The following is a 27,163-nucleotide window of genomic DNA, read 5'->3' on the forward strand; positions in this document are numbered from 1 at the left end:
CCAAACAGTTGAATTCATTCACACTTTCAACAACATTATTCCTATAATAAAAAATAAAAAAAAATCTAGGCTTAAGGCGCCTTAGGAACACTAATATCTTTGTTTTCTCTTCATTAACATTCAATTTCCATTGAGAGCAACACACGTAAAACTCATCCCGGGCCTGTATCTCGCGCAGAACAAATGGGGGGTGGGGGTGTCGTCGTAAATAAGCGTTTTATTTAAGGTAAGCATTATATTCATTTATTCAATAAATCAATCAGATTGGGCAGCGGCCAGCGGGCTTAGGTTATACGAGCCTTTTCCGTAAGAAAAAAAAAAACCCGTTCATCTTTCAAAAAATATATGTTTATTTAACGTACTAACCAAAGATTGTCGCTAATGATTTTAAGAAAAAATATATAATTGAGGTGTCTATATAGAAAATAGCAGATGAATTAACTTCGCGAGATTTCTTATTGAATAAATTTTCAATATCGATTTTTTTTAAACAGCAGCCATTGGATTTCATTGGGGGGGGGGGGGGGGGGGTTGCAGGGCTAAATATAATTTACCTGTAAGGTATATAGTTGATATAATTAATAAACAAAATTAAGAGACCGGTGTATACAGGAATGGCACTATTATGGAAATGAATCATCTAATGGCATTACTATAAAAAAAAAATCAAGCTAGCTGCTGATTTCGGCAGATGGAGTTGAATTTCATTAATTGAAAAATGGATATAGTCTTTAGAAAGGCGGTCAAACACCTGATAGGATACACATGTCCTGGTATTGTTATCATTATTTGGTAAGAAGAAAATATATTTATTTCAATTCAGAAAAAGTTAACATAGATTTGTGAAATATACTCTCTCATTCAATATTCTTACCGGCACTTGCCGTTGTTAAATCAAAGACTCCACAGAGAGACTGAAGTAGAACAATTAACACTGCGTCATGCCGGTATCGATACATAGTGACAACCTCCACGTCCAATGTCGAAGTCTCTAGACCAGGACCCCCATCCTTATATATCTAAACCACTGAAGTGGACGACGAGGGATTCCGATCACTGATTAAGAACCCGGAGGGCATTACGTCACAGTATCTACATCTAAAAGACACGCGCTATTGGAAATGTGCGGGAAGACCAGAGAAATGTCAAGAAATAAAAACAATGTAAAGAAAGACTGGGGTTTAAAGGTCGACCGAAATAAACGAAGCCATGCTGAATGCTTAGAATGAATAGAATTGAATAAGCTTCATTTCAAATTGGGTCTATCAATTTAACATTAACTTGGAAGAGCTACTTGTCGATTACATATGTACTAGAATTTCTATCGTAATTACAAACTATTGTGCAAGAAATTTTAGAGGTGGTCTTATGAAAGTATTTCCAGTCAGTGGTCGGTGGTTTTCTGGGAGTCACGTGACTCAATGCCGTAAGAAAAATAGTGTTATCATAAGGTCTTAAAAAAAATAAACATACGTTGATGAATAAATCTATCCAATTACGGTGGTTAATTACAAAAATAAATCAAAGATTGCAAATATTAATGAATATGAGATTAAATGAGAAAAACAGCTGAACAGCAAGAAAAGACAGCGCGGTTTTACACCCAGCATAGACTGCTACAGCCATGTTCCTGTAAATTGACAAATCCGGTTCAAATTCATTGAGTTCAAATTTGATTTTTTTTTAAAAAAATATTATAAGGTGACTGTCTTATCAATGTGTGAATTATAAACAAACAGAGCGGTACATTGTAAATCAGGCATATAAATATTAAATGACGAATAACAATTGCTGTCACGTGATTTCGCAATGTTTTCTCGTCGGACTGGTTGATTATTCATTAAGTTTTTTGAGAGCTTAAAATGACAATGCACTTGTTTTTATATAATGAAAACTCCTGATACATGATTTTCTAATACCGAGGAGGAAAGGTCATGTCAAAATGAAATGGTTAATTCATCCTCCGTGTCATTAAAAGAAGCGTACAAACATAGTCTTATATCACCACGTCTCTCAACCTCCACATTCAACAGATCGTTAGAAATAATCAACTTATCGTTTTCTAATCAACTGCTTTCGTTAGATATTCCTGAAAACCAAATATATCTACAATATATTGTTATACATCAGAAAAAACGTTTTGTGTATAAATATCCGACAACAATGGAAAAAATACAAGGCGAAGGAAACAAATAAGGTCCACAGTAATTTAACCTGCATACAAGGTTTAGGTGGTATCTATATAGAAGACATCTTGTATGTCTGTGTGTGTATAACAAGGTTTAGGTGGTACCTATATAATATAGAAGACATCTTGTATGTCTGTGTGTGTATAAAACAAGGTTTTTGTGGTATTTATATAATATACAATTCAAGATTTAAAAAAGAAATCATAGAGTCCACATTGACTTCAGAATAGGAGGTGCAAGTCCGTTTTATTGGTGGATTTTACATGAAGCCAAACTTTCAAAAATACCTATTTACTCATTCTTCTAAACCATTCCTCAAAATTAATCAGAACTTCTTATATATAGATATCGCTGATTTTGACTACGGATAACTCAGTTTGCCTGATCAGGATGTGGGGCTCACGGCTCACGGCGGGTGTGACCGGTCGACAGGGGATGCTTACTCCTCCTAGGCACCTGATCCCACCTCTGGTATAACCAGGGGACCGTGTTTGGCCAACTCTCTATTTTGTATTGCTTATAGAAGTTATGAGATTGATCACTGTTCGTTATCTTCACCTTTATAGAAGTTATGAGATTGATCACTGTCCGTTATCTTCACCTGTATAGGAGTTATGAGATTGATCACTGTTTGTTGACTTCATCTTTAATAGACAACTGCTTTGTTCAATGTGAAAAAGTAAGAAAATGCGTATGCTTTCTTCGGATGTACAAAATAACCGTTTTGACGAACTGTATAAAAAAATAAATATAGTTTTTTTTGTTTTTGTTTTTTTAAATACACGAGAACATGAACTGTGCCGCTTCACACCTGCATGTTTCATCAAGCACGTAAGACGAACTATATTTATCAAGATTCATACGCACATTGTTCACATTTGCTTCACTATCATGCATTAATGGCTATTATTACAAATGGTATTTATATCGAAGGCATAATCATTGGAAATGTGAATATTTAAATTTAATGTCCTAAATATCATTGGTACCCGGTCCCTGCTTTGGGGCAGTTGCTCACTGGCATATGAAATGAATCGTTTTATCTTTTGTTAAAGTGCATAGCTTTATACGTGACTCATGGACGTTTAATTATTCCTAGTAATTAAGTTTTGTCCAGAGTAAATGTGCATGAAAAATACGGTTTTAAAAATATTATCACATTGAAAGACAAATATGAATTCAAATGAGCAATCTTCTCTAAGAAACTCGAGTTCCTTTGTAAGAAAAAAATAATAGCTAAACCTGCTCCCCGACATGACTACTCGAATCGTAAAGTACAATATGCAACCAATCTCCATACTCATGCATGCCTTAAAACAACATCACTTTTTTCTGTAAAATACTATATGTCTATATACAATTGTGATGAGATAAATAAATTCAGTTCAGATGAATGTTTTCAATTGCCGCATTTCTATATATATCATAGCACACAAGAATAATTTATCGATTTAAAGGGGAAAAAACTTATTTCAGATCATCGGGTTTTTTTCCAACCACTCCCCAAAGAGCAAATATTCTATAAAAAAAAAAAAAAAAAAAAAATACACACCGTGCAAAATAGTTTCTTTCAAATATAGCATGTAGCGCAAATTAGATACATATATATGGCAGTTTTTAATTTGAAATCATATTCGTAGGAGTATAGAATGTTCTATGATATTGAAATTAAGTTCACGTGTTTTAAAAGTTGGTGCGAGTCTGGAACCAACATAGAGATTTAATTAAGTGAGTTTGGGATGATGTAAATTTTCCAGGTCTAGTACATGAATATGCAGAATTTCCCAAATTCACATATTTACTTTAATACAAACACAAACATCAATAAATGAATATATATATATATATATATACGTATATATATATATATATATATATATATATATATATATATATATATATGTGTGTGTGTGTGTGTGTGTGTGTGTGTGTGTGTGTGTGTGTGTGTGTGTGTGTGTGTGTGTACGTATTATCGTAATGAACAAGTGAATGAATCAATACAATTTCAATATTCTCTAAGTTGCCACATAAATTAAAAGGATTATTTTAAGAATAACAATTATGATTTATATTAAGTACTAAAATATGATTTTTTTTTTTTAAATTGAAAATATGAATAGCAAATCTTTCAAAATGCTCATCAATACTGAACTTAATTAATATTTTCAAATAAAAAATCAACAACTTTCAATTCTTAAATTTATATAGCTATTTTCATTTCGAAAGACAATGGTAATCAATAACATGATTTTCCTATAATATTCTATTTTTCACATGGATTATATCTTTTATAGCATTTATGGTAAAAAGAAATACATTTTAAGTTATCATTTACAAGTTATTGCACGACAAGATAAAGACAAAAATATAATTTTAGTTTTTAAAAAATGATAATGGTAGAAACAAACAAACAAAGATAAATTAATATTTCTCATTGTAAGTCTACTTCAAAGTAAAATTAACTGCATTGAAAACATGGAAATTAGTGAGGAAAAGTTGCTTAAGATTATTTCAAGCGAAAAGAAGGTCTTCACAGATTCAAAGTATAAAACTGACTAGTAAACCTCACCTGCGGCTGAGGCATGCGAGGCGAGACAGAGGATCACCATGGAAACCAATGTTCTGAAGACCGGCATCCTCCCCGATCTACCCAGGCGGAAATACAAAAATGGAAGGGGAGCGATCGAGCCACCTCGGTCCTATTTATACACGTATCTGGCTAAAAATAGGACCATGAAATGGAAAATCGTAGCTTTTGGCAAAATTATCAATTAGAGAGATTTTTGAATGACCTGTCGACCTAGTTAACTCAAGGTGAACAGGTAACTCGAATCCAAATTTGTAAAATGAAATAGATAATTAGCCTTTGGTGAAGGACTTAGAGATTTCAAAAATCTATCTATAAATCGTCATGAATACACTTCGAGTGCTTGCTGCCACCTGCCTATGTTTGCTGTACTTTAGCGATACAACAGCTAGCACCAAACTTCAAAGTACCCCACGAAAAACTCCCTGATTGTATAATTCATCGTTTGTCGTTTGGTCCCCCTCCAGTACGCGGGACGTCTTCATCGTTGTTTGCGGAGTACTTCATGCTCAATATATTAATCCTACATGTATTCTTTCAAAAAACTTCTCGGGGAATTAGTGGTACTCTCCACTACGATTTATTGCCGTCATTATTTCATTGTACGTCAAACGACAGTCAGAAAGGGGACCGAACAGCCCGCCCCGAGACAAACATGATATTGTTCAGCGGAGAAGTGGGGACAAGAAGGTAGCAATTTTGTCCAAAACATCTTGTCTTCAGATCATTGTAAAATTCTTTTTTTTTTTCTATTCGTAAATCATGACAAATCAACCAGGTCAGGTTTTGATCATAAAACTATGACGAAATGAACAAAATTATACTGAAAAAAGTGGTTATTAACGCTGGGGGTTAAGTACGCGTTTTTCCACGCCCAACATTACGCTGGGGGGGGGGGGGGGGGGGTACGAGGTAACTGAATATAATATATATTGTATGAAATATTTATAGCTATAAACGTGGGGAAAATTTATGCGCTTATTACATGACCGCGTAAGTATAGATTTCCCCCACGCATAAATAACCACTTTTACGGTACATCTCAGAATTATATGAAAGGGGGGGGGGTCAAATCAAATGTAAACATAAAAATAAAACACTATGTCTAGTTTTACCACGTGCCCCGTAACGGCTGTAAACATAAAAATAAAACACTATCTCTAGTTTTACCACGTGTCTCGTAACAGCTAATTAAACACTGTGTCTAGTTTTACCACGTGTCTCGTAACAGCTAATTAAACACTGTGTCTAGTTTTACCACGTGTCTAATTGTAACTTAAGGAGGTGTACCACATCGTCATAATGACTGGCTTCCCGTTTTGAATGTCCTTTTCAGAAAGTTCACAATCTAACCTTACAGGAAATATATATTTTATCATAGGTAAATAAGTCCAAAACTACAGAGAAAATACATTGATCATATGTTGCTAATTTACAAGAAACACGCTGATTTCTCTGTCATGTACGGGGTTAAGGACATACACATGACGTTCCTCAATAACACGAGTATATTTCACGTGACATTTCATTTACATTCTATCACTTTTCTGCAAAAAATGTTTGGGGTATATCATTGCAAGTGAAAAATGTAAAATCAGCTCTTATGTAATACATAAGTTGTATTATAAATGGACGTTACTGTAGCAAAAATCGTTGGATCAATCGGGTATCGAGCCCGAGCACACTGCATTACTAGTTTGGTAATCTAACCACTGACCTGTCCAGTCCGATATACAAAGCATTATAACATTACTACAATATAAAATGTCAACCTATTCATATCGATAAGATGAAAAAATAATTTTAATTTTACATTCTTTATGGGATTTATGAGATGGATCACTAGTACTGTTCGTTAATTTTCCTTTTAAATCTAATCGCCTTGCAGGGTAGCTCAGTCGGTTAACGTGACGACTAATCTATATATAGATGTTGTTTAGCAGGGTAGCCCAGTCGTCGGTTAACGTGACAACTACTAATCTATATATAGATATCGCCTAGCAGGGTAGCTCACTCAGTTAACGTGACGATTGCTAATCTATATATAGATATCGCCTAGCAGGGTAGCCCAGTCGGTTAACGTGACGACTGCTAATCTATATATAGATATTGCTTAGCAGGATAGCCCAGTCGGTTAACGTGACGACTGCTAATCTGTACAGAGCGTGGGTTCAAGTCCTGCAGGGGTTATAATTTTGTTTTGTCAGAGTACTTTCTACTAAAATCTGCATTTTTTGACGAAATAAAGTTAATATTAAACTTTTCAATTAAAAAATATCATTGTGAAATGAACATATTTTCCACTTTTCATCCATATTATACTGGTGTGTTATTCCTCCTTAAGACAACTATCATCTCCATCAGTCCACACAGAACTCCCGCATGCAGTATAACGAGAGATCGTGGACGTAGTGAAACCGCAGACTGACGGACTCAGATCTACGTACACCACAGTGTGGTCAATGTACTCTTAGACAGTAGTCACAATAGTAACTCTGTAATCAACAATCTCACGTGATAGGTCCCGTGATGCCACGCCCACAATGTGGTGAGTACGCGTAAATATTTTCAATGAGAGACATCTAACCATATGAACCTTGAGTGCACATTATTATATCAGAAAAATATCAACAATTAAAGCTAAAGTTGACATTGTGTCACTTGACCGTCAACAAATTAATTACATTTTGATAATGATTAAAATGTGAAATGTGTATACATACGCAGTAATTAGTCTATTTCAAAGTTGAAAGTTCATGATCTTAATTTTGGTATAAGACCCGGCACCAAAAGACATTTTCATGTTTAATGTTAAAGGACACAATGCATGTTTCTAAACTCTTTTCATTGGTTCAGCAAAATTAATTCTTTTCATGCAAAAAACTACTTTAAATGTTAGATTTAAATCCGTATATATGGCTAATTATCGCAATATTTCGGTGAACTAACTATTAGAACTAAGTACTATAAGCATCAGAAGGACAAAATGCATATAATTTTGTATACTTTGAAAGTATGCGATGTGTCCTTTAATGAAAGTAAAATAATTTGATTATTGAGGACTTTTATTCTCATGACCTTGCTCATAATTTAAAGTAAGACAACATTGGTTGGGTAAATAAGGATAATTAGATTATTTGTTTTACGTTACCAATGTCAGCTGCTACACTAGATTGACAAGATTGTGTCACCTGATTACATCACCTGTGTTACGTTAGGCATGAGAAATATCGGGTTTTGAAAACAATGATATTATCGACGTGTTTTATATTCTCACACATGCCTGGCCCACTCTCCGCTACGCTACAATAGTGCCAGATCCGGTCCCTGTCATAGCGTAGCGGGAAGTCCGGTCCCTATCATAACGGAGCGGAAAGTTCGGTCCCTGTTGTAACAAAGCTGAATGTCCGGCCTCTGTTGTAGCGTAGCAGAATGTCCGGACCCTGTTGTAGCGTAGCAGAATATCCGGTCCCTGTTGTAGCGTAGCAGAATGTCCGGTCCCTGTTGTAGCGTAGCAGAATGTCCGGTCCCAGTTGTAGCGTAGCAGAATGTGGATCAGGCATACACCATACTACGTGTTCTTTTACTTTTGTGTATACGTATACTTGTAACCAAAAAGTCACACCCTTTAGGGACCAGTATATACAGAGATAGAATTGTAATGAAATCTAATGTTGTTTATAAAATATTCAAGACAAAGTTTAATTGCGACCAGTTTTTAAGAAATTAATTTAGAAATATATTGAACAAAATTCAAAACCAGTATTCTCTGCTTCCGTTTGAACATTGAGCAATTGGAACTTTACACCAACCAGGAATTAAAAAAAAATATCTATCTAGCATGTAAAATGTTCTGAGCCTCTTGTATTGTCTATATAAGTATTGTCGGTGTGATTTTGAATGAATACACTAGAAAATAATTGTACACTTGTATGGTCCGTCCAATACGTAATACTACTGCAGCTGGAGACAGGCTCTAAAGCCATGGTGTTTGATCATTTTGAATAATTTTTCCAAAATTGCATTTTTCTCAAAATTATCTACACGCTTCAAATGGGGTCTGAAAGCATTAAATACCTGTAAAGTAGCATTGTAGGTGATAGAGATTAAACACAGAGATACGGTGCCGTAAACCCATTTGTACAACACACCCCCTTAAGGGTTAGTCCGCAGTTCACGCGGGTTACATAGAAAACGCTGAGTTGGCCCCAACTATATAGCTACTAATCTATACATCATCAGTGTGGTCATTGGTCAGTCACTATCGAGGGCATCGGGTGAGATTCAGCCAGAATTCGGACCAGGACACATAGGGTAACTAATTAACCGGAAGCTGTTAAGATTAAGCTTTATTCACATTACATCAGCTCTCGTGCCGTCATTCATTCAGTTGCTACCCAAAGTACTTTTGAACATTTAGAAATTTAAACAGTACTGGAATAGAGTTTTAAACTCGGGCACCTGAAGTGTGGGTAGCTGTAACGATTTTATGGACATAACATCCCCCCCCCCCTAATTATATAGAACCAATACACAGGCAAATGTGCCTCACGTGAATTTCACGTGAAATGCTGTTCATGTGAAATTCACATGAACCTTTCACGTGAAATTCACGTAAATTTTATGTGAATTTCACGTGATTTTTTTTTCGTGTGAATTCACATTTGATGCTCTTTTAACGTGAATTTCACATAGAAATTTTCACAAATCCATGTGAATTTCACGTGAGGCACATTTGCCTGTGTAGTTTCTCCAAAATAATATGTGATTTCCCCGCCGATCACCTTCACAAATCGTCCTGAAACGCCAGTTTCTACTTTCTGTAAGCTTTTGAGATGACCACTTTTCATTACCGTGAGCAGACGCTAATAGTTCTAGACAATAATCCCGACTCATGACAAATTGAGAGTCTTTAATCGTACAGCATCCCCGGCCTGAAAAACATTTCATTTTTCAATAATCTAATATTTTCTTTTTTATTTGCTATAAATAAAATGCTTTGTTATAAGAAATTTATGGACCCCCCCCCCTCCCCCCCCCCCCCCCATTTTGTAAACTCTGGATCCGCCACTAGGACTTGTGTATCTGTAGATTTTAAAAATCTTTATTGGCGAAGACAAACGGTGATACTAAATGATGACCTATAGGTTTATTTTATATAGCGATACTAAATGATGACCTATAGGTTTATTTTATATAGCGATACTAAATGATGACCTATAGGTTTATTTTATATAGTGATACTAAATGATGACCTGTAGGTTTATTTTATATAGTGATACTAAATGATGACCTGTAGGTTTATTTTATATAGTGATACTAAATGATGACCTATAGGTTTATTTTATATAGTATGGTGTTCATATTCAGTGGCGTATCTTGGTTTGACATATTTGTAAACAGGGGTTGGGGGGGGGGGGGGGGTAAGCACGTGCATACAGTGCTACGTCACTGAATTATTAATCATTTAATTATATTCATCATCTAAGCGACCCTTGGTACATTTATGTAGGTTATATGGGGTTTTGTTGCACACTGGAGATGCTAGTACTGGATTTACTGTAGGTTATATGGGGTTTTGTTGCACACTGGAGATGCTAGTACTGGATTTACTGTAGGTTATATGGGGTTTTGTTGCACACTGGAGATGTTAGTACAGGATTTACTGGTAGGTTATATGGGGTTTTGTTGCACACTAGAGATGCTAGTACTGGATTTACTGTAGGTTATATGGGGTTTTGTTGCACACTAGAGATGCTAGTACTGGATTTACGGGTAGGTTATATGGGGTTTTGTTGCACACTAGAGATGTTAGTACTGGATTTACGGGTAGGTTATAGGTTATATGGGGTTTTGTTGCTGGGGTTTTGTTGCACACTAGAGATGCTAGTACTGGATTTACGGGTAGGTTATACGGGGTTTTGTTGCACACTAGAGATGTTAGTACTGGATTTACGGGTAGGTTATATGGGGTTTTGTTGCACACTAGAGATGCTAGTACTGGATTTACTGGGTTTTGCAGAGCGCTCTATACCACTGAGCCGTAACTGTCTGACTACACAATGTCCTAGAGGTGAATTTTGAAATGAATAATTTTGTATTATTTATTCATAATATTCATGGTATTTTGAAGTTTTAAAATCTATCCTTTTTACATGTTTTTTTTTTCCAGATTGAGTTAAAACAAAATAATAACATCGCGCTCCGAAGTAAGTCAAATTCATGTATAGTGCCTTTAGTTTGCAACCTCATAAAATCGAATGTAAATCTGGTTCCAGAATTCCCCGACACAATGAATATGATAAAACAAATCATATTAACACCATATTGTATAAAACATGCCTATAATTCTTCAAGTAGAAATCATCAGAACGACAGGGTTTGGCGTTACAAAGCTGCAACTGATTACAAACTTGGAACCGGGTGTTGCGGAAAAACCTGACCTAGTTCCAGTTCGTTGACCCGCCCTGACGACATTCCTTGACCGCGTGATACCCCTGGGACAGCGACAGCACGGCACGATATAATCAGAAAGTTTGATAGTCTGGGGAGCCATAACTTTTAGTTTTGAAACCTGATTAGAAAAGTAATGCGAAATGTTGGATAAAATCTCTCAGGTCGAGGTTTTTTTTGTTTTTTTTTAAAAATGGGTGGGGGTGAAGATAAAGCACTTAACACGTTCTTTGAATGTAGTTATCAACTTTAAATATAGAAAAGAACCCAGTGTTGTTATAACAAGTATTTATTCATGTACGAAGACATGTAACGGGGAACATAATGCAATCACAAAATAAATATACATGTTTAGGAATATTTACGCCATTTCAAACACCTCCCGATTTCTTGTATTGTCAAAACTGAGTCAACATACATTGCAAGTTAGATCTGAAAACTTAGAATGTGCTATGACACTTAATGACAGCATGCACAGGAAAAAAAATATTAAAAAATGCGGTGTATATTTGCATGTACTGATTAATTGCTTTTATTCATAGTTTAATTAATTTCACATCACTATTTCACTGTTCAAGCTTTATACACTATACAACATCTTCTTTGTGCACCATATATATTCAAGTAATGGCATGGCTTTATTACCCAACACCCACCCCCCAATAAATTCCATAAGAATTTCAGCGTCCCCAAATCATGGTTTCATCCCCGTCCACTTTTTCCCCTGTGTGTACCCCCCCCCCCCCCTCCCTCCAGTGTGTGTCGTCCCACAATCCCCGTGTGTATCCTCCCTCCCCGTGTGTATTGCTGCGCCTGATTAGCCGTTTTGAGACCCACTCTGTGACAGATGACGTATCACATCCACCCAGTCCCACCCCCGCGGTTTTTCTCCCGTGGCATCAAGACGATCGAACAATTTACGTTTCTGGTTTTTCGTTAACTGTTCTTTCTTCTCCTTTTTCTTGGCCACTTCCGGAACGGAACACTTTTCATCATTTGATACCTAAAAATGATCAATGAGTTAAACAATATAATGAATATGGTTTTTAACAAATTAAAAAATTCAATTAGTTTCAACGTTCAAAATATAAGTGAATAAATGTCGGACAGAATGGAATTGATGAATACTGTATTTATCATCGCGTAATCTAGCGAGATGCATTACTCGCGGAGTAATAGCACTATCTTTTACTTTTATATTGCTGAAATACACGTAAAAATTCTTCGTCAACAGTCCAGTTGTGAATTCAATTTCTCGCGATTTCACGTCTCGATCCTGTTATCTCGCGAGACTAAGTATTTCTGTAAGATAAGCAATCCACAGTACATTGTATTGAGCTGTCAAAAAAATGAAAAAAAAAAAAAAAAAAAAAAAAAAAAATGACGTAGAGTAATATACCACTCTAACTGGGCTCCCTAAAACGAATTATTTTTTTTATGAAAATCATGCAGTACCTAATTTATATAAGGATTATATGCGCAATTTCCTGAGCTGATATCATTATGGTATATATTGAAGAAATAAATCTTGGTTTTGAAAATACAGAGCTTCATGCCACCATATTAGCAAAGAGCTATCATTACATGGCAAAGGTATCAAAGGGGAAAAATCGAGTTAGGTTGACATTTTCTCATGAAGAACAGAACATGCAGCAGTCGCTGAATCTTGATGAATATAGCATGTCTATTTTTAACCGGTTGGAAATTCCGACAGAAATGAAAGTAAAATGTAAGTATAAGAAATACATGGGGCATGGACTGCCTCACTTCACGCCGGATAACGTGCTTCATGAAGTGCCGCAATTCTTACCCTAATAACATATTTTTAAAATGAAATTGATTTCTTAAGAGATATTGGTTATCCCCTGACAAGACATTATTTAAGTTCACCATTTCTATAAGTATCATCGTCTTTCACATAACTAAATTTTGGGGGAAATATTCAAACTTCAATAATTACACATTTACAATTTTGGGGGTCAAAATAGACTCTAAATTATCAGTACAATTCTTTTAGTTTGTCTATAACATTGAATGGTTGATTACTTTAGTATGAAGTTAAAAGGTAGCAGGTCGTTCCGTCCCTAGTCGATCCGTCCCATGGTCGATTCGGCCCATTTTGCTTAGTCGATCCAGTCCCTCCAATTTTTTTTTATCAAAGATATAATAAATGAATAATTACTTAAGACAAATGGACGTTTTTGCATATATATTGCAGTTAGTTATCAAAATTAGATAACTGGCGATGGCGTTTAGTAGATTTATAGCGCAGACTGCCCAGTAGGGCCCCTGTTATTAGATAACTGCCGAAGATAGACGTGTAAATAAAATTGTTTATTCAGGATTTATAATTTTTGTTTGAAGTGCGATGGTTATGAAAATGTGTGCTCATTAACTACTGTAGAAACATCGTTATTTAAATATGTATAGCAATCAATGTAAATGTGTGTCCCCTGTCCACTGATCATTGTGAAAACACCTGAGTGAAAACAGTTTTATAACTGCATTGTTGTGCAACCTTTGATCATTAATTACGAGCTTACAGTAACCTAGCTTGTTCTATTCTTTGTATTGAAAATGAAGCCCATTTTATCGAATATTGTGATGTGTATAATGATCTTTGAAAAAGCTGTCAAATATGAAAACAGCATATTATTGTCATCCTACCTGATGACAGAAGATATCAGCGGCACACACACCATGAAGATAAAATACGCAAATGAATTAAACCAATTCAGTACTGTAAATAGCTTGGAAAAAAGTAATTATTTTTCTGGGCCGGATCGACTAGGGGACGTATTAACTACGGGACGGATAGTCTAGGGACGGATCGGTAATGGGACGAATCGAGCAGTTAAAACATCCTCGGAACAGGTTTCATCGTCGCAAGCCACGTGGCGGCTGAAACATACGCTCCTTTCACCTTTCTCTCTTGTCAAGCAGAGAGCCACGGGTGAAAGGGAAGAGGAGCGTACGTTTCAGCCGTGGCGTGCGACGATGAACAGGTTTAAGTTTTCATAGAAATTACAAGATTTGCAAAATTAGTACAAGACACCTCAAACTGCATTACAGCAACACTGAGTCGCCAAATATCTTGAAATCACTGTTACCATGGTAATTCACACACCTGGTTGACCGGCTGTGTTTCAGGCTGCTCTGCTATAACATCGTCATAATTTTCCTTGACCAACTCGAACAGAGTGTAGGTCATAGCACAGCCCAGTAGGTCTGGAACCTGAATCAGAGAGACGGAATTATCCACACAGTAAATCACATATATACAAAGAGCCTAGCAGGCCTGGAATCTGAGTCAGAGGGACGGAATTATCGACACAGTAAATCACATACATACTAAGAAACAGGCACACACAGAAGTCTCTGTTGGGAATGTAGCTCTAACGGTCTAAAAAAATTTAAGGAGGAATACTACATCGTCAATGAAAATATGAATATTAGCAATATTTGTATTATTTCTTTCAAATTTGATTGCCTAGCTGGGTAGCTTTGCTAGTTGTTTAAAGTGTCTGCTGCTGATCTGTCACAGATCGTGGGTTTTATTTATTTATTTTAAATTTATTAATTTTTTCCCTTTTCTACTAAAATCACATTTTCTCAAATAAAAATATAGGAACTTTTGAAACTTTCAAATTTCAAAATATCATTTTACACATCTTCCACTTTTCATCCATATCAGATTTCTGTTATGTATCATTCCTCCTTAAAGTCTATTGTTTACAGAACTTTCTTTACATAAAGATTAAAGAGAAAATTTCCTGTGTATTTCTGTGTAACATTTAAAACTTTTAATGAGGCCCTGGTCTGATTGAACTTAAAAACTTCATAAAGTAATGAGACTTTCATGCAAAAGTATTGGTATAGTTTTATTTTAGTAGATTTTTTTAAAACAGCTCATTTTCATCCTTAATCATGTTTCATACTGATTGTTAGGCTGTTCTTGGCACACTGATTTTGACAACAGATAACTCCATTTACCAGATCAAGATATAAGGCTCACTGCAGGTGTGACCAGTCAACAGGGGATGCTTACTCCTCCTAGGCACCTGATCACACCTCTAGTATATCAAGGAATCCAAGTTTGCCCAAATATTTGTTTTGTGTTGCTTATAGGAGATATAAGATTGATCACTGTTCGTTATTTTCATCTTTCATTTAAGTAAATTTGAATCCATTATTCAAGGATATTTTGTACCAAGTTAGGCTGAACAGTTGGAAATGAGTCTGAAAAAGTTTGAATTTGACAGACAAATTAGAATAGAAAAGTTAACCGACATTAAGGTAATGTGAGCTAAACATTCTGACAATAACCAGTCGTAATAAAAATAAATGCACAGAGTTATGTACCCTAATGTAATGTAAAATTGAAAAGAAGCATTACAGATGGACAGACAGCAAGAAGAAAGGTCTTATGATATGAAATAAAATTGCTATCAAAGAAAGAAAATATGTTCGTAAACAAACATTACCCCTCAATTAATATGCAAATCCATGTATAGAAAACTATATGACCTTTGACCCAAAGCCTTAAACCAAACGTATAAGTTCCTTACCTGTAGGATGGTCTATATATAATATGTCACTACATGTAGTTATGACCAGCATGCCAATGATCTTAATGGACATAATTATTAAGGGGTGCTCTGTTTCAACAACAATTGGTGAATCCGTAGAAGAAAATTTATGACCCCTTTTGACCCGAAAATTAATGGCAGTCACCTACTAGTCATTCTAATCTATGACCTTGACCTAACTTTGACCTGAAAATGAATGGTGATCATCTAGGTATGAAGTTCGATGTCATCAGTCAGACAACTGTTAGTGCCAGAAAGCCTATAACCTTTGACCTTTTTGTATGGGGTCATTCTACATATGGAGTTTAATGACTCTGGATTGTATATTGTTTAATGTCCCTCTGGAGAATCTTTCACTCACATGGAGACGTCACCATAACCAGTGAAGGGCTGCAAAATTTAGGCCCATGCTCGGCACTTACGGCCTTTGAGCAGAGAGGGATCTTTATCGTGCCACATCTGCTGTGACACGGGACTTCGGTTTTTGAGGTCTCATCTGAAGGACAGCCCCATTTAGTCACCACTTATGACAAGCAAGGGGTACTGAGGACCTATTCTAACCTGGATATGATCATCTACTAGGTATGACCAACATGTTTCATTCTACATGTCAGGAAAAAGGATTGTCTAAATCAGTTGTTGAAAATGATATTTATTTCCCTATGAGAGGAAAATAAAGAAAATGTTACTGAATATAATGAAGTTTGGTTACAACAAACTGTATTTTTCACGGGCCCTGGAGGTTCACTATAACTGTGTTTTACTGTATAATGAAGTTTGGTTATAATGGACTGTTTTTCGCTGGCCCTGGGGGTTCACTATAACCATGTTTTACTGTATAATGAAGTTTGGTTATATTGAACTGTTTTTCGCTGGCCCTGGGGGTTCACTATAACCATGTTTTACTGTATAATGAAGTTTGGTTATAATGAACTGTTTTTCGCTGGCCCTGGAGGTTCACTATAACTGTGCTTTACTGTATAACGAAGTTTGGCTATAATGAACTGTTTTTGCTGGCCCTGGAGGTTCACTATAACCATGTTTTACTGTACAATGAAGTTTGGTTATAATGAACTGGTTTTCGCTGGCCCTGGAGGTTCGTTATGACCATGTTTTATTATGTAGAACAATATCTTATTCTGCCTGACCACTGTACACGTCAATACCTGTTCCTGTATCTTTTCCATGATCTTCCTCTTCACTTCCTCAAATCTGTGAATGTAAAAAATTATATCAAAACGCTTTTTCTGAAACAATCGCAAGATTCGACTAACTACACTTGCTACAATCTTTTTTTCAAAAAAATGATGAAATTGAAAAACCTAATTTATGTCTTTATAAGTAAAATGAATGCAATTTATCATATAGAATGCAATTTATTTCCATACTTTCTAAATAGTCAAAACGGGGGGGGGGGGGGGGGGGGGGGGGGGAGAGGAGGAGGAGGTATAAAGTTATATTGGGAGGGGTAATATATCATATATTTCAACTTTTGAACATCATAGAAAATTTACAAGTCCCTTATTCATTACTTGGTAGGAATTTTATATTTGTATTTATTTAAAAACTTAGCCATGAAATATATGTCATCCAATGCATTCATTATTATTTTTTTTTTGCATTGTCCTCGATTTAGAAATGCATTTCAAAGATGTAAGACAGATATGAATGTAAGCCACTGTGAGAGTGTTTTACTGGTTATCCAGTGTCTGTCAGGGAATCAACCATTAGTCCCCATCAACCTACAATCAGCACATCATCAACCATTAGTCCCCATCAACCTACAATCAGCACATCATCAACCATTAGTCCCCATCAACCTACAATCAGCACATCATCAACCATTAGTCCCCATCAACCTACAATCAGCACATCATCAACCATTAGTCCCCATCAACCTACAATCAGCACATCATCAAGAAGATGAGTTTGTTAAACACAAATGTCCTCGATATTGAATAAGATCTAATGTGGGCTAATTCTAAACTCTCTCAAGATATTGCTGAGACATTAATATCTATTTTTAGCAACAGAGGCTACACCTTTTGAACCAGTGACCCCAGAGACAATCTCAGGTAAGCTTTTCATTAAACCAACCCATGACATAAACATCCAAATTCAAAGTCTTCTCATTGATTGCATCTCATTTCATGGTTCAGTGCCTGATCCATATAGACCTGCCCTGAGGCAACAGGACATTCTCTACCCAGAGAGAATAACTACAGGGGTCACAGATTTCTAATTTTAGCTCAGGTGTTTATGCTCATTATCCAGGTTTTAAATGTTACTACCCATTTCATATTTAAGGGGAACTTTTGAAAAGGCAGTTGTGAACTTCCAGGTGAAGGGGTGGGACATCCTCAGATTAAAATATATCAAAACAGGAATATAAAAACTGATTACCATCTATAGTGTAAGACTTTGATAATTATTATTGAAATTCAGAATAGAAGATATAATAATTCCCATAAAATTTCAAATTGAAAGGACATTTTTTTTATCTGTGGAAGGGGAAATACTCATTTTTTGTTTTCATCAAAAGGGGAAAGGTAATTTTTTATCTATTCAGTAGTAAATAGAACCTTGATAAATCCCTTGCATTATAAATATGCTCCCTAATTTTAAGCTAGATGCCAAGGGGTAAAGAAGAGTTCTCAAGATTGTACTATTCTTAGAAGTTTTAAAGCTGAAAGTGGGCAGGAACCACAAACTTGATTATTTTTGTTCCTTAATACCCTAACTAATGTTACACAAATACTTTGGAGAAAATTGGCCATGCACCACTGTTTCTGAGAAGCAGTAAGAAGTTATTGTTACGAAGGACGGGCGTGGATAGTTACCATCATATATCACATTCATATTTGCTGAAAACAAATATAAACAGCGTTAATAATGGATGTGGGCTGCACTGTGACATATGTCCTACAAGATTTGTTCACTGCTGGCTATTCATCACCCGCACGCGTCCTCAAGTGTTGTTACAATGTACAATCTAAAATAATGCTTAGCTTGCTGATGTTATAATACATAACTGCATGTCTTTGTTGTTGTTTTGTTCTCTCAGGACAAACTTATCAGACACTTTCTTTTCATGTATCATTTGTTTTTTATTTAACTGTTTATTACAGGTGTTTGTTTTTTATTTAATTGTTTATTACAGGTGTTTGTCTTTTATCTAATTGTTTATTACAGGTGTTTGTTTTTTATTTAACTGTTTATTACAGGTGTTTGTCTTTTATTTAATTGTTTATTACAGGTGTTTGTTTTTTATTTATTTGTTTATTACAGGTGTTTGTTTTTTATTTAATTGTTTATTACAGGTGTTTGTTTTTTATTTGATTGTTTATTACAGGTGTTTGTCTTTTATTTAATTGTTTATTACAGGTGTTTGTTTTTTATTTGATTGTTTATTACAGGTGTTTATCTTTTATTTAACTGTTTATTACAGGTGTTTGTCTTTTATTTAACTGTTTATTACAGGTGTTTGTTTTTTATTTATTTGTTTATTACAGGTGTTTGTTTTTTATTTAACTGTTTATTACAGGTGTTTGTCTTTTATTTAATTGTTTATTACAGGTGTTTGTCTTTTATTTAATTGTTTATTACAGGTGTTTGTTTTTTTATTTAATTGTTTATTACAGGTGTTTGTCTTTTATTTAACTGTTTATTACAGGTGTTTGTTTTTTATTTAATTGTTTATTACAGGTGTTTGTTTTTTATTTATTTGTTTATTACAGGTGTTTGTCTTTTATTTAATTGTTTATTACAGGTGTTTGTTTTTTATTTGATTGTTTATTACAGGTGTTTGTCTTTTATTTAACTGTTTATTACAGGTGTTTGTCTTTTATTTGATTGTTTATTACAGGTGTTTGTCTTTTATCTAATTGTTTATTACAGGTGTTTGTTTTTTTATTTAATTGTTTATTACAGGTGTTTGTCTTTTATTTAACTGTTTATTACAGGTGTTTGTCTTTTATTTAACTGTTTATTACAGGTGTTTGTTTTTTATTTAACTGTTTATTACAGGTGTTTGTTTTTTATTTAATTGTTTATTACAGGTGTTTGTTTTTTATTTAATTGTTTATTACAGGTGTTTGTTTTTTATTTAACTGTTTATTACAGGTGTTTGTTTTTTATTTAATTGTTTATTACAGGTGTTTGTTTTTTATTTGATTGTTTATTACAGGTGTTTGTCTTTTATTTAACTGTTTATTACAGGTGTTTGTTTTTTATTTAATTGTTTATTACAGGTGTTGGTCTTTTATTTAATTGTTTATTACAGGTAAATATATTTTATTTAATTGTTTATTACAGGTGTTTGTCTTTTATTTAACTGTTTATTACAGGTGTTTGTTTTTTATTTAATTGTTTATTACAGGTGTTTGTTTTTTATTTGTTTATTACAGGTGTTTGTCTTTTATTTAATTGTTTATTACAGGTGTTTGTTTTTTATTTATTTGTTTATTACAGGTGTTTGTCTTTTATTTAATTGTTTATTACAGGTGTTTGTTTTTTATTTAATTGTTTATTACAGGTGTTTGTCTTTTATTTAACTGTTTATTACAGGTGTTTGTCTTTTATTTAACTGTTTATTACAGGTGTTTGTTTTTTATTTAACTGTTTATTACAGGTGTTTGTTTTTTATTTAATTGTTTATTACAGGTGTTTGTTTTTTATTTAATTGTTTATTACAGGTGTTTGTTTTTTATTTAACTGTTTATTACAGGTGTTTGTTTTTTATTTAATTGTTTATTACAGGTGTTTGTTTTTTATTTGATTGTTTATTACAGGTGTTTGTCTTTTATTTAACTGTTTATTACAGGTGTTTGTTTTTTATTTAATTGTTTATTACAGGTGTTGGTCTTTTATTTAATTGTTTATTACAGGTAAATATATTTTATTTAATTGTTTATTACAGGTGTTTGTCTTTTATTTAACTGTTTATTACAGGTGTTTGTTTTTTATTTAATTGTTTATTACAGGTGTTTTTTTTTTATTTGTTTATTACAGGTGTTTGTTTTTTATTTAATTGTTTATTACAGGTGTTTGTCTTTCATTTGATTGTTAATTACAGGTGTTTGTTTTTTCTCTCTCTCAGGATGAATTGTCTTATTTTTGATTTTTATCTTTCACTAAACACTTTTTATTCTTGATTACATGTGTTTGTTGTAGAAGGTGTCCACATTGACTAGAGGTTCCGTTTCTGGGTAGTCCTCCCGCCACACCAATTCCACATTGAAGGCTCGATACGATCCGTCCTCCCCATACTGAAATATACAATTCAAGTTCTCCGATCATCCGATACTAACAACATTTATACATACAGATCAAGTTCTCAAGTCATCCGATACTAACAATGTTTATATATACAGATCAAGTTCTCAAGTCATCCGATACAAACAACATTTATATACAGATCAAGTTCTCAAGTCATCCGATACTAACAACATTTATATATACAGATCAAGTTCTCAAGTCATCCGATACTAACAATGTTTATATATACAGATTAAGTTCTCAAGTCATCCGATACAAACAACATTTATATACAGATCAAGTTCTCAAGTCATCCGATACTAACAACATTTATATACAGATCAAGTTCTCAAGTCATCCGATACTAACAATGTATATATACAGATCAAGTTCTCAAGTCATCCGATACTAACAATGTTTATATACAGATCAAGTTCTCAAGTCATCCGATACTAACAACATTTATATACACATCAAGTTCTCAGGTCATCCGATACTAAAAACATTTATATACAGATCAAGTTCTCAGGTCATCCGATACTAACAACATTTATATACAGATCAAGTTCTCAAGTCATCCGATACAATGTATATATCTGAAATGTCGTACAGCAGAAATACGATACAAATCTTATACTGAAATGTTGTACAGTAGAAATATGATACAAATCTTATACTGAAATGTTGTACAGTAGAAATACGATACAAATCTTATACTGAAATGTTGTACAGCAGAAATAAGATACAAATCTTATACTGAAATGTCGTACAGCAGGAATATGATACATATTTTATACTGAAATGTCGTACAGCAGGAATAAGATACAAACCTTATACTGAAATGTTGTACTAACAACAGATATATGATACAAACCTTATACTGAAATGTCGTAGGGCTGACTTGTTTGAAATTATCGTCTCCTTCATAAATAGACAGAAGAACCTCTAGCTCCTCCTATGAATAAGACAGAACACACTAATGTACTTCACTGTTGAATTTTATACAGATTGTCTAATTATGAATTTCTGGTGTAATTGTTAACAATTGAATAACTTTCAAATATTTAGAACAAATTAGAGCTTGTCAGTACATACAAAAAAAATGTACATTTCATATTAATTAGTTTTATAGGTGTAAAAAAAAAATAATTGTGTGGTTGTAGTTTCCCGACCCACTCTATTTTTTCAATCCTTATCCTTCATCTTTTTAAGCTAGGGATAAGAATCCATAATTGAATTATCTGCCCTTGACTTCCCCCATAATAACGCTGTAAATTTAAAGACTACAAAAAGTACAGATGTTATTGTAAATTTTGTAGTCTTTAGTAACATTTACATAGTATATCAGGGGTCAACATTAACGTTTGTGCGCTTGTCCGGTACCAGTGGAAAAACATTTCGGAGAAGTGAATATTGATGGGCACCTGTCCGATTGGACAAGTGCTTTTTTTTATGTAAAGAAGTCTCCAAACAATTTTGTGAAAAGTTTATCGGTAGTTGAGAGTCGGAAGTACATGTGTAATGCATGGAAAATGAACTTCGATCCCGATATCAAAATCAAAATAAAAAAAATCAATCAAGCAGGTATAAAAATTGACTATATATTAAGTAAATTAAATACAGTTTTCAAGTTGACGATTTTAGATCCTTTTTTGAAAATTTTTCGGACAAGTGAAGTTGAAGTTCGGACAAGTAAATATCTTTGTCCTTTGTCCGAATGGACAAGTAGGAAAAAAAGTTAATGTTGAGCCCTGTATATCCATATCATAGTATATCATGCTTGTTTTTCATTTATCCCCTGGAGTTACAAACATTTTTAAAGACACTTCTAATAATAATATCTAAATAAATTTCGACCTACATGACCCATTTCTGAAAAACATGTAATAGGATCGAACCACAAAATAAATTAATTTTGTTTTTGCCTTACAACAAATCTGGCTGCAACATATTGCTCAGCATTACATTTCTAAAAATATATATGTTATTTAATTTAATTGAATTTTCAATCAAGTTAATTTGAAAACTAAACATAATGTACCTCTTGTTGTTCTTGACAAGTCATATCTCAATGGTAGATCAAATTTCCTCTTCCATCATTTTGATTTCATCTGGAAAAAAAAAATATGGTTGACTAAAAGTAGTAACATGTTCGCTAGCCAAAGGCGAAACACTGTGTATCGTCACCCCTGGCTGACAAAGACGCAGTAACTTCTAATCAGTGAACTACAGCGCGGAGTAAATTATAATATATGTCGATGAGACCCCTTTATACAGTAAAACATGGTTATAGCGAACCTTGTAACACCAGCAAAACATATTTCGATATAATCAAACTTCGTTATCTCCAATACAATTTTCATTATTTTCCTCTCATATTGGGGAATAACTATCATCATTTCTCAGTAAGTGTGAATTCGTTATAAGCATGTTTTATTGTACAGGATGGGGAATAACTATCCGTTCGCAGTAAGTGTGAATTCGTTATAAGCATGTTTTATATTGTACAGGATGAGTCCCCTAATCATGACAGACAGTGGTACATATCTCATATAAATTCGATGTTCGATTCATTGCCTCGATTTTAGGTTTGATACATTTATTACAAACAAATTCAGTAATTTAAAATACACCAGGCTCGCCTTGTCCTTATTATTTTTACCTGCATTATAGGGACAAAATAACGTCGAATAACGTTCAGACTGTTGTTTACCTTGAATCTGACGAAAATAATACTGCAGTTTATATTCTGTAATTTAAACTTTAAGTTTAAATTACAGAGCCAACAGACAGCTCACCATTTGGCAGTTTGCTTTTAAAATTATGATCGTGTCACTGAATCTTGGTACTTAAATTTTTCTTCAATATTATTATTGGTTTCTTCTGTTTTTTGGATCGAATTGAAAGTATTGAATCGTGGCATAAGTATTACAATATGTATCGTATCGTCAAGGGGTCATATCGATCGTTTCAGCCTAAATATTTAAACACAGCTACAAGCCTTGTATTTACACACATCAAACACAACATGGCTATTACAATAATAGAACCCATTTTAAAAGTTTACAAAATGCTAACAATGAAGGTTGGAATTTTGATTTTACGGTAATTTCTGTGGAAACGAGGGTGTTATTTATATTTGGTCTTTCCTATCCCCCTAGAAAATACCAAATATAAATAACCCCCTCGTTTCCACAGAAATTAAGTTTATGGCATCTGGCTCTGGTGCTCCTAACCATTTTGTGGGGAAAGTATTTATGGAACATAGTGTAGATGGTCCGCAAATTTCTTTCCCAACTTTTTAAATTGATAAAGTTGAGAAATGCGGTTAAACAGGCTGGGAACACTACCCCTATAGCGAGATATTCTCGCTAAAATGCGACTATCCCTCTTTAGTGAGAGAGTAAACATGACCATAAACAGATGTTTTTGGCGTCTTTATTAAAATTGAAAAATAATGGCAAACCCCGTGTAACGCTAAATAAGTGTGACACATACTCAACATGACGTGAATTGTTTCTATGAAATTGACAACACAGTCAAGAAATTGCATATCAAAGTTGCTGCATAAGAGATAAGCAGTCTGAAATCCAATACACATCATGAGTGTTTTTGTTTTGATTAATACTATTTGCAGAAGTACAGGGTCCCAACTTCGACTGAATACCTTAGGGGCCAAGTGGGCCCCTGAATAAGAAATACTGTTAGCCCACATGAAATTTCAGTAGCCCACACATATCATGAATTGAATACCATGGTTTCTTTACAAGAAAAAAGAAATATCAGGTCACGTTGCAATTTATTTAAAAAATAAAATATCAATATTTAAATTCTGTTTCCTTCTCCGTAATTCTATCGAATACCTCTCTCATTTCCACTTTCAATCCATCAACCTAACAAAAATATCAGAGTTCATGGACTTTATGATCTTCGCGGCGTCTGACTTTAACACACGTTTCTTCCGACTTTTTATGTGATTTCAAAATTTCTCAGCTTTACAATGCTGTCAAGTTTATAACTTGGGCAAGCTGTCACAACGATTGGACCTTTCGTGTCATGTTTTGTACACACATCATGTCATCCCCTTTTCGCCGTCATCGAACCATATTCTCCCCTTCTTTCCACTTTGGTAAAAGCAGACGTTTTCTTTTCGTTTGAAGTAACCCTAGCGTTGTTCAACTTCTGGTTTAAGTACATTTTGGAAGATTTGATACCACAGGAATGTCTCGCCAAGTGGCAAAACCTCAACCGGAAATTGAACTTCAATTATAATAGGACTCGGATCGGTCGGAAAGAAAAATGTTGATCGGACAATTACGGTCGCCAAGTGGGCGATGAGAACGGAAATGTTGGGTGCCCACAAGCAAAGTTTAGTCGCCAATGCGAGTCGGCGAGCGGTAATTTGGAACCCTGAAGTATAAGACATTTTAGCACTTTTTCTTCTTTTCACATGAAACACGAAGAGATGTAGCTCCACGGGTGTTTTTCTCGGTTGTACGGGATATATTTACTTTCGCTAGAGAGGGATAATTGCGTTTTAGTGAAAATATCTCGCAGTAGGGGAAATAAATGTCAATATTTTTTTTAAGGCTAAATCAGGTTGGGAACACTTCCCCTATAGCGAGATATTCTCGCTAAAGCGCGATTATCCCTCTTTAGCGAGAAATAAACATGACCATAAACAGGTGTTTTGGCGTCTTTATTGAAAATAATGGCAAATCCCGTGTAACGCTGAATAAGTGCGACACACACTCAACATGATGCGAATTGTTTCTATGAAATTGACAACATAGTCATGAAATTGCATATCAAAGTTGCTGCGTAAGAGGGAAGCAGTCTGAAATCCAATACACATCGTGAGTGTTTTTGTTTTGATTCATATATTTGCAGAAGTATCAGACATTTTAGCACTTTTTCTTCTTTTCACGTGAATCACGAAAAGATGTACTCCGCGGGTGTTTTTCTCGGTTGTACGGGATATATTTATTCTCGCTAGAGAGGGATAATCGCGTTTTAGCGAGAATATCTCGCAGTAGGGGAAGTGTAATCTCAGCGAGATTCGTCGAGGCTGGATATTTGGACTGACGCCTCTTCCGAATCTCAGACCAGTGTCACATAAAGTGATTCGGGAAATCTTGCCTGAACTTCGGCCGCTTGTTGCGATTAAAATGGGTTAAATTGAATTTCTTGCCCGCTTCAACTTTTCGCCTCAGACATCCTATTAACTCCCTATCACAATGAAACATGCATTTCTTACCTTTACAAGGTGTAAATCCCACAGTAATTCAAGTTGGCTATTTTCGAAGCCATTGCAAACGGCCACCATTTCATATTTTACCTTCTCAACACTGAAGAGTTCCGATAGTTTAGGACGCCTTCTAATAGATTGATTAAATATTACACAGTTTTCTTTTTATTGCTTTTAATTGTTATCCTTAAATGCTTTGTACAAAGTAATTGTCAACCAGTAAGTTCTATATTTTCAATCATAATACAAATTGTCATGAAGTAGTATATCGGAACTCTTCAGTGTTGAGAAGGTAAAATATGAAATGGTGGCCGTTTGCAATGGCTTCGAAAATAGCCAACTTGAATTACTGTGGGATTTACACCTTGTAAAGGTAAGAAATGCATGTTTCATTGTGATAGGGAGTTAATAGGATGTCTGAGGCGAAAAGTTGAAGCGGGCAAGAAATACAATTTAACCCATTTTAATCGCAACAAGCGGCCGAAGTTCAGGCAAGATTTCCCGAATCACTTTATGTGACACTGGTCTGAGATTCGGAAGAGGCGTCAGTCCAAATATCCAGCCTCGACGAATCTCGCTGAGATTAGGGGAAGTGTTCCCAACCTGTATATTGCAGTAAACCTAGACAGACATATTGAGGCACATTTACAGACAAACATAGCTGTACCATAATGAATCCAAAAGGAAAACATTCCCTGGTTATCCTTCAAATCTATCTAATAAATTATACACTGTACAGACCTTAAAAAATTAAAATAGTCTCCATGCCACATGGGCGCTGACATCTTGGATGAATAAATCAAGTCATACCATGTGTGTTTCAAATTTTAGGAAAATATTT

At 34.5% G+C, this 27,163-nt stretch overlaps 1 protein-coding gene across 1 annotated transcript; it reads right to left on the minus strand.

Annotated features, from left to right (window-relative positions):
* Window positions 1–11,502: 11,502 nt before the first annotated feature.
* On the minus strand, window positions 11,503–27,133 carry LOC125664511 (RWD domain-containing protein 4-like). Its single transcript, XM_048897290.2, has 7 exons — window positions 27,064–27,133; window positions 23,116–23,185; window positions 21,949–22,029; window positions 20,976–21,085; window positions 16,985–17,030; window positions 14,357–14,464; window positions 11,503–12,232 (listed from the first exon to the last, which is right to left on the minus strand). The coding sequence occupies exons 2-7, from the start codon at window positions 23,137–23,139 to the stop codon at window positions 12,047–12,049; spliced, it is 555 nt and encodes a 184-aa protein (XP_048753247.2). The 5' UTR covers window positions 23,140–23,185; window positions 27,064–27,133; the 3' UTR covers window positions 11,503–12,046.
* Between the last annotated feature and the right edge of the window lie 30 nt (window positions 27,134–27,163).

The sequence above is a fragment of the Ostrea edulis genome, chromosome 1 (genome assembly GCF_947568905.1).
Source record: "Ostrea edulis chromosome 1, xbOstEdul1.1, whole genome shotgun sequence".
In the NCBI taxonomy this organism is placed as follows: Eukaryota; Metazoa; Mollusca; class Bivalvia; order Ostreida; family Ostreidae; genus Ostrea; species Ostrea edulis.

Coding starts and splice junctions, on each gene's coding strand:
- LOC125664511 (XM_048897290.2), bottom strand. CDS start 23,139: ATGACTTGTCAAGAACAACAAGAG. Junction 17,031..20,975: donor ACCTTCTACAACAAACACAT/GTAATCAAGAAT, acceptor TTACATTCACAG/ATTTGAGGAAGTGAAGAGGA. Junction 12,233..14,356: donor AAACACAGCCGGTCAACCAG/GTGTGTGAATTA, acceptor GATCATTTTTAG/GTATCAAATGATGAAAAGTG.